Below are 9157 nucleotides of genomic sequence, written 5' to 3' on the forward strand. Positions count from 1 at the left end.
TGGTTGCTCATCGTCTCGTGTTTTCCACCCACAGGTACAAATTCTTCCCAGAGCAGCTCCCCAAGTTCAAGTGCCCCCAATTCTCCAGCAGGTTCAGGGCACATCCGGCCCAGCACCCTCCATGGCCTGGCCCCCAAACTCAGTGGGCAGCGATATCGATCTGGAAGACGGAAGTCAGCTGGCAGCATCCCGCTCTCCCCGCTGGCCAGGACACCCTCTCCAACTCCACAACCTACCTCTCCTCAGCGTTCACCATCCCCACTGTTGGGACACTCCCTGGGCAGTGCCAAGATCACTCAGGCCTTTCCGAGCAAGATGCACTCTCCGCCCACAATCGTCAGACATATTGTGAGGCCAAAGAGCGCAGAGCCTCCCCGCTCCCCACTGCTGAAGAGGGTGCAGTCTGAGGAAAAGTTGTCACCCTCCTATGGCAGTGACAAGAAGCACCTGTGCTCCCGCAAGCATAGCCTGGAGGTGACACAAGAGGAGGTACAGAGGGAGCAGTGTCAGCGGGAAGTGACGCTGCAGAGCCTAGAGGAGAATGTGTGTGACACGCCTTCCCTCAGTCGGGCCAGGCCAGTAGAGCAAGGCTGTCTGAAACGCCCTGTGTCCCGGAAGATGGGCAGGCAAGAGTCTGCAGATGACCTGGACCGGGACAAGCTGAAGGCCAAGGTTGTAGTAAAGAAACCAGAGGAGAAACATGAACCCCACCAGAAACCTCACAGCCTTGGTAGTGATTCAGAAAGCTATGCCCTCTTCAGGCTGGAGGAGAGAGAGAAAAAAGTGTACCCCAAGGGATTGGAAAGGTCAGGTCACTTTGAAAACACATCAGCAGAGTCACCTTCAGTGGGCAGCCTGCTGAAGGACACTCTTCACAAGCAGGCCAGTGTGAGGGCCAGCGAGGGGGTGACCTTAGACGGGGCAGCATGCAGTCTGGCCCCCGGGGAGCACAGCCAATCTCTTGGTGACTTTAAACGGGCCTCGGCTTCTGGTAACCTCCACGATAGTGTGTGCCCCATCTCTGACAGGCCTGCTCCTGGAAAGGTTGAATACTCAGAGAAGGCCTCTCAGGCCAAAGAGCTCCTTCGAAGTGAGAAACTAGACAGCAAGCTGGCCAATATTGATTACCTCAGAAAGAAAATGTCATTGGATGACAAAGATGACAGCCACTGTGCCATCCTGAAACCCAAGATAACGTCTAGCACCCATGAATGCCTGCTGGGGAACCCCGTACGACCCATGGCTGGGCAACAAGAGACCCTGTCAGCCTCTGAGAACCGGGCATTCATCAACAGTACTCACACACCTCAGATGAGTGGTGTTTCCTTTGTTCCTCTCAAAGCCCTAGCTGGCCGGGTAGAGAATGGAGGGGAGAAACCAGGCTTAGCTGTTCCCGAGTCCCCTGTCAGGAAGAGCCCCTCTGAGTATAAGCTGGAGGGCAGGTCAGTTTCATGCCTGAAGCCGATTGAGGGCACCCTGGACATCGCTCTCCTCTCTGGACCTCATGCTTCCAAAACAGAGCCTTCCCCAGAGCCTGCACAGAGCCCCAGCCCAGGCATCAACGTGGGGCCGTCGGTGCCACCAGCTCTTCCCGGCAGCAGTGGGAAAAAAGGAGATTCCGCTAGCCTGAGAGAGCCTTCCTCAGCCAACTTAAAAGTGAATAAATCTTACCTGCAGGAGCCTCGGTTCCTGCCCCCGAGCCGGGCTCTCCAGGACTCTCTCGCTGCTCCTGGGCCAGACCGGAAGTCAAAGCAGGAGAGGACGATCATTCATCCTTCTGCCAGGAGCACAGCAACTGTCACAGAGAGCAACCGCCAGCAGAAAGAGAGTGGCCCGGCCACACACCAAGACCGCTCCGCCGACACCAAGGTCCTCCCTGGCCCAGGGCAAACCCTACACAATGCGGACCCGCCCAGGCTGTGTACCCGTGCGCCACTCCCACCGGAAGCGGCCTCGAAGGAGAAGCTGTGTCTGAAGGAACCATCTGCAAAGGTGAAAAGTGAGTGGTCCGCCATGAGGAATGATGGACACAGAGATCCCTGTGTGAAGCTATGTCCTGCAGAGGCTGGTAAAGTCAGTGACAGTTCTAAACCCCTCCCTTCCGGGGGAAGGACCCATCCTGATTTCTACAAGCAGACCCAGACTTCGGAGAAAGCATGGGCGTGTGCAAAAACAAACCACAAAGATAGCCAAGATGAGGTGAAGTCCCTGGCCAGGGAGGACTCCTTACACTCAGCCTCACTTTTGTATGAAAAGGAGGTAGGCCAGGCAAGAAAAGGCCCAGAACCCAAACCTGAAGTCCCAGCTACCAGGTGCCCTCCTCAGCCGCCAGGAATTGAGGGGGAGAAGAGCGAAAAGCTCTCTGCCGCCCCCTCTTTGCAGAAACAGGCTCCCAAGGAGCCAGACAGGAAGGAACAGGCCCTGCAAAGGTCTGCAGGCGGTGGCCCTCAACAGCCCCCATCCACCAAAGAGCTGGCTAACTCAGCAGCTTGGCAGCATAGCAGTTCTCCAAGCCACCCTTTAAAGAAGGAGCCAGGGACCAAAGCTGCCGCTGCAGAAGCAAGCATCAGCCTTCAGGACACTCCCCGATCTGCTACAACCACCACCACTGCCATTGCCACAGCCACCACCAGTGCTGGGCACAGTGACTGCAGTAGTCATAAGTCCCGGCCTGGCCCCGACCCCAGCCCTTCAAAAGCTAAGCACCACGACAGGCCCCTCTCCTCACAGAAGCTGAGTGCTGGGTCTGCAAGAGGCAAAGAGCCTGTCTCTCAACCCATTGGTGGTTCCGTCAGAGAGGGCAAGGGTGGCAGCAAGGGCCAATCGGACACATTTTCTGCCATCGCGGCCACCCAGGGCAAAGCAAGTGATGTGCTTGATCAGGGAGAAGGTAGGGTCACTATCGTACTCCACGCCGAAGAGAGTCTTCTAGATGCCAAACTGAAAGCCACCAATGGAGGGGGTCCCCCAGAGATGCAGGAGAAGCATCTACCCAGACAAGGACATCCAGGGCTCAGCGAAGCAGCAGACCAGAAGCTTCTCGCTGCTGGTGAAAAGCAAAGCCTGTCTCCAAAGCATCCCAAACCATCCACTGTGAAAGATTACCCCGGTCTGTGCAGACAGACAGACAAAAGCCCAGGTCAGCAGGCGACCACCGGGGACAGGAAGGCAGAAGGGAAGAAATGCACAGAAGCACTTTATGTTCCAGCCCCAGAGGGCTACAAGCTGGAAGCTAGTCCTTCCTTCCACCATGGTGAGTCCGGACTCAAAGGCACAGAGAGGCCAGCCGTAGGCATGGGGAAAGGCTTCTCTGAGTCCAAGGGGAAAGGGCCTTGTCCCCAGAAACCACCGGCTGAAGCAGTCAAGCCCGGCGGCATGAAACGGTCACCCTCTGCCACTGTGCAGAGCTCTCTCCGCTCAGCTGCGCCCCCGGAAAAATCTCTGAGTTACTCAGCCAGCTTTCCTGAGGCTCAGCCTGGAGTGCGAGAGGTCACTGCAGCCAGCAGCAGCCCCTCATCTGCCAAGGCTGCAGGGGGGACCTCAGAAGGCCCAGCCCCCAGCAGCAGGGACCACAGGAAGTCTGGAGGGGACAGCCGAAACCAAATGATAAAGAGTGACTCTCTACCCTCCTTCCGCCTCTCCAACTCTACCCTGGAGTCACATTTCCAGGATCCACAGGTGCCCAGCATGGCAGGCCACCGAGACAGGGCACTGTCAGTAACTGCCGCCACAGGAGAACCCAAAGGGAGAGAGCTTACCCAGCCTCCCCCAGTCAGGAAACAGAATGTGGGTAAAGACGTGACCAGGGCACCCCCAGTGCCAAGTGCAGATCGCTCGCTCCCTCTTTCCTCAGAGAAAGACTTCGTGGTTCGGCAGAGAAGGGGCAAAGAGAGCTTGCGGAGCAGTCCTCAGAAAAAGGCCTCCTAACATGCAGCTCTGGTGGCAGGGCTGTGAGACCCAGCCCAAGCATAGCTGTGACGGGGTCTTTGTCACCTTACAAACCAGCACTGTATGGGAATGTCCGCCAAGCAGAGCCCCGAGGCTCACTGAAGAGGAGGAGAGACAGAAAAAAGAGAACTCTCTTCCGGATGCCTTCCCAGTAGAAACCGGTAAAACTGTTGCCAAGATAGTGTTTGTACAAAACCTGCCTTCCCAGAGGTGTGTTGGTGAGGAAGAGAATCTCTCTCTGTACATAACCTAGCAATGTGTTTGGTTCGGGATGTAGAGTGTGTACCTTGCTGCTGACCACCTTGTTGACCGAAGCTTTTCTAAATGAACACGTTTGTTTTTACCGCCTAATTATAAAATGTAGTCATGAAGCAAAGTGGTCAGCCCCGGGGGAGGGGAGGGTGAAAATAGAAACCTTGCCCGTGACCGCGCGGTGTTTTTGGTCTGTGGTTTGAGAATAGTTCAAGGCTCCATTCGTAGAAGTAGAGTTAAAGATGAAAGGAAGCCCTAAATACAGTAGATGGTGAGTTTTTGTGTGTATATTTAACCAGGATTTCTGATTGTACTGAATCTGGCTACCTGTATATCTCTGAGCTGCTGCATTTGGACCCCTCCACTAGGAGTGGCCAGGACAGGGGGAGCTGGGCATCTATATGACAGCCCTCATAGGGGACATTTTGACCCTTAGGTTTAAGTGGCCAAAAAGGCAATTGCCCTTGTCTCTGGATTATATGTCTGGTGTTCACCGGAGGGCACACAGGGACTTATAAAGACACTGCGGGTCAGCTTGCTTGCTTTCTTTCTTTCCTTCCCTCCCTTCCAAGCTCTTACCCTCAGGCCTTTACGCTGTGAGTCCAAGAAGCACACGTTTACGGTGGGCGCTGTACGGGGGCCCTGCCGGTGAGGAAACAGGAAAATCCCTGGCTGCACACAGATCTGCTAGCACTTAGGTGGAACAACATGCATTAGGCGTCGGAAGAGGTTTTAAATTTGCTTTTGTTGAGGAGAAGGACGGGGGGTGGGGGGGTGGATTTTGGCATCATAGCATATATATTAAAAAAAAATAATCAGGACATCAGATACATTTTAATACATAGCTGGGGCCTTACGTTGTAGATGAAGCTTGCTGTTTTTAGCAAGTTCCTGGGTTTCACATTCATTTCTGATGCATCGAATAGCTCCACACATTTCATAACACAGTCTCTTTATTTGTATGCAAAAAAAAAACCACTTTACTGTATTAATAAAGAGCGTCATTTTGTAACAAAGTGACTGGAGCTATTTGGTGCTTGGATGTGAGCATCCTTTTTACTTTTGCTAAGCCTTATTTAAATTTTGTATACCATGAAATATGTAGAACTTGTCAGATCATCCTAGCTCTGAGGGTTTTTCTGGGTTGTTTCTGTTGTTGCGATGGGTTTTTATGTTTTGTTTCGTTTTTTGTTTTGTTTCGTTTCGACGGCTCGTTTTGAATTGTAAGACGGCACTTGCTGACTAAGACACAATGCAGACACACTTTTTATAAGTTGCTTGGGATCCATAACAAGACTCTGTTCTCTAAGAGGAAAAAAAAAATTACAAATGAGTAATGAATCCAGCTCCCGACCCCTCGGGGGTGTCTCGGGTGTCTGTACACCATAGGGTTGTTTATACGAGCACAGCCCCGTGGATTGTAAATCACCTAGTGAGGTTGTAAGCACTCCAGAAACAAAGGCATCGCATCACCAACTGCTTGGTTGCCCTTGGTTGCAAAGCCAGTTGGCGGTGGGAAAAGGAAAGAAAAAGGGAGCGTCCACCCCATCCCTGTCTCCCCACCCCCATACATTCTAGCCATCCCTCATTGCTACATTACAAAACTGTAGAACAAATAAATATTTTTTACAAGAACTCAAACGGGTCTCAAAAAAAAAAAAATGGTCTCAAAGCTTACAGTGCATATCTGGTTGGCAGATCTAACAGCCCAATCGTTCTCCACTCAGACATCAAGACAGGTCTGTCCAGGAGGTAGTTCATGGCTTATAGCCTTTGCTTTTTAACTGTCCGGGTTTTCTTTAAAGCACAGCTAGCTGCTTGTTTACAAAGGATATTTTTATGTATATTTTGTATAGTGTATTATCATCATTTTGCCAAATTTGTTTTGCATTTTGGATGAATAGAAGAGTACTTAAGGTTGCTTATGTGTGATACCTGTTCGTTGTTGTGAGGTCTCCCCAACCAGCTGGTAGTATTTCTCCCGTGTTCTCTTTGGTCAGTCTCTATGTGGTTGTAAGACGTGCCCCTCGGTAGCACTCCCAGCTCTAGACTTACCAGCTTCAGTCTGTTAGGACCTGTGCAATAAAGTGTTTGCAGTCTTATTTTCTCTGAGAAATACCCCCCCCATGAATGTCATAATTGTTGTATATTGAACAAATATTTATACTTATGCAGTCGCATAACGTTGAATAAAAATTTAGCATGAAAGATAACTAGTGTGTCTTTTCGAGTATGTACGTATCTATGCATGCCACAAACGCGTGATCCCTTGGCTTCCTTGGGAATGCTTTCCAGTTTTCTTTTTTTGCCCTACACAAATGGTTTGCTCCTCAAGGAGAATCTTCTAGCTTATTCCTCCTGTCTTGTCCCCAGCCTTTCACAGAATATACCAACGTACCCAGATACTCACCCACCTTCCCAGCGAAGAGGTCTCATCTCCCATGATTTCCCCCGTTCTTTAAGATCCCAGTCTAACGATTACCCCGTTTCAAAACCCCCCTTTCCTTGCTTCCTTCTTTTTTTTTTTAAATATTTATTTACTATGTATACATCATACAGCTTTCTGCCTGCATGTGTGCCTGCAGGTCAGAAGAGGGCATTGAATCTCAATACGGATGGTTGTGAGCCACCATGTGGTTACTAGGAATTGAACTCAGAACCTCTGGAAGAGTAGACAGTGCTCTTAACCTCTGAGCCATCTCTCCAGCCCTCCTTGCTTGCTTCTTTACTGGCCAAAGCAGCATATGTACTTAATAGTTCTCGGTCCCGCTGTCACTCTCAATACCAGGGTGTGGCTTCCACATACTGTCCACACTGTTTTGGGGGTCTAGTGTTCCTTAAGTACAGAGACTACTTCCCAGCATCACTTATGTAGCCCATGTCCCACTCCTGACCAGTATCCCCCAACTTGGCTCCTTTTTAATTCAAATCAAGACTATTTTTCCTTCTCACACATGTATAACCATGTGAACACACATACACAGAAATCCAACATGCATTCCCATTCTCTAATGTTCCTTTCTTCCCTCAGACCGTCTTGGGTTCCCCATCTTTCCTCTGATCACATCCTAATTTTCTGCCGAAAAGATTTCTCTCTGCTAAAACAAAGCAACCAAAACAAAAAACAAAAAACAAACAAACAAAAAAAGAATCTGATCATTTCACAAACTTTGTCATTAACCCCTACCTCCCCCCACTCCACCTGCACTCTCCTGCCCTGAACAGCTTTAGTTTAGTCTGTCATTTCCTCTCACAAAAGTGACTGTAGAAGCTTCTTAAATTTCCCTCTCTCTACTGTCAGCCCTCTACTCTTTCTCACAATGACTCTAGACAGATTTTTACACATACACTCACACAATACTGCTTTAAGTACTTAAAAAAAAACCCTTAAACATTCTTTTTTAGTCTATCTTTTAGGACATTTCCTAATGTTTTAAGAAAGTTTCAGGTCCCCAGTACTTTATAGAGATTTTTTTAGTTCACATTTCTGGAGCTGAAAGCCCAGAATTGGCTAGTTCCATTTGTTCAGCCTCTGGCCAAGGCTTCGTGGCAGCGGCTCTCATAATGGTGGAAGCAGTTGCAGAGAGATCATATAACAAGATGGGAAGCCAAAGAGACCCAGGAACCAGACTTGTTCTTTTCTACATAAAAGGCTACCCTTTTGGGAACAAACCAGAGCCCAAGACAACATTCACCCCTTCGAAGAGTGGCATTTCCAGTGTCCTACCTACCTTTATGTGGCTTTAAAAGCTCAGTGTTGCCATCTTGAGGAAGGAGCTCCCAGCATTTAGTCAATCCCAACAGTAGCAGTGAATAGAACCCCAACTAGTGAATATGCTTTGCCTCGGGTACCAGGAAAGGCCTTTCCTAGTAGGCTATGGGATTCATTGCATTATCTTGGAATTTTCTGTTCCTCCATGTGGATCTTTCTGAGATCTAGGCTTCCTGTTTATCTGTCCTGCTTCTTTTTTCTGTAACCATAGACAGAAAATAATAATTCCTTAGCTGAATTTAAGAAAAAAAATGTTAATAGTGCCTATCATTTTTTGTAGCTACTTCACGAGAGTGCCACATTATATACTAGATGCAAATCTTTTTCAGTCTGTGCAGCCTTGGGTTATATGCTGTTTCATTGTAGCCATTAGGAAACCATGACCCAGAAGACAGAGGTTAAGAGACAACCTAACCTTAACTTGCAGGCCTGGGAGTTGACTTTCTGTACTCTGGGCAAGACACACCTGCCCTCTCCCTCCAACCAGGTCTTTCTTCCATCCTCTTTTTTTTTTTTTTTAATTTTTAATGTAAAGGGGGTCAGAATCACATTTTCTTGCTTGCATGTCATAATTCTTCCTGCTGAGATGCATACTTTTATACATGAAAATGATCGCTTTACTACTTGGTACCATGCTATGAAGAAAAAAATGCTCAGCTTCCCCATGAAGGAAAACCTCCAAAGGTATCAAGCACATATATTTTCAGAACCACTAGTAGCCACAGCAGGAGTCATTACTCGACCGGTTTCTAGTGGGCATATAGCACACCTTAGAGGAACAAATGAAAGACAGGGGTTCCAAAGGTACTTACTTTGTTCCAGACTGAGCAAAACTAAAGAGATTGTTAAAAGGGCAGACTGAACTGTCGTGTTCCTGTGATTCTGGTTGCTGGGATAGAATTCTCTGTGTCAGCTTTTTAGCCAATACTGTTGGGAATCTCAAAAAATGCATTCCTCTTTATGTATATGAGTTTGTGTGCACGCGCGCACACACATGCACACACATGCACACATACACATTCCTTATTTCGTGTCTAGTGCCCATGAGTATTAGACCCCCTGGAACTGGAGTCAGTTATAGACAGATGAGCTGCCATGTGGGTCCTGAAAGATGAACCCAGGTCCTCTAACGAGAGCAGCAAGTGCTTTTATAACACTGAGCCATCTCTGCATGCCCCCATCTTT

General features: G+C 49.1%; 1 protein-coding gene across 4 annotated transcripts in view; it reads left to right on the forward strand.

Annotated features, from left to right (window-relative positions):
• The window catches only part of Mast4 (microtubule associated serine/threonine kinase family member 4), a 590118-nt gene extending 583705 nt beyond the window's left edge, over positions 1-6413 (forward strand). For all 4 annotated transcript variants that reach the window (XM_032898966.1, XM_032898967.1, XM_032898968.1 and 1 more), the window contains one exon: positions 35-6413. In XM_032898966.1, coding sequence (XP_032754857.1) covers positions 35-3927 — 3893 coding nt within the window. In that variant the 3' untranslated portion in view covers positions 3928-6413. The remainder of the gene's footprint in view (positions 1-34) is intronic.
• The last annotated feature ends 2744 nt before the right edge of the window (positions 6414-9157 follow it).

The sequence above is a fragment of the Rattus rattus genome, chromosome 3 (genome assembly GCF_011064425.1).
Source record: "Rattus rattus isolate New Zealand chromosome 3, Rrattus_CSIRO_v1, whole genome shotgun sequence".
Classification (NCBI taxonomy): Eukaryota; Metazoa; Chordata; class Mammalia; order Rodentia; family Muridae; genus Rattus; species Rattus rattus.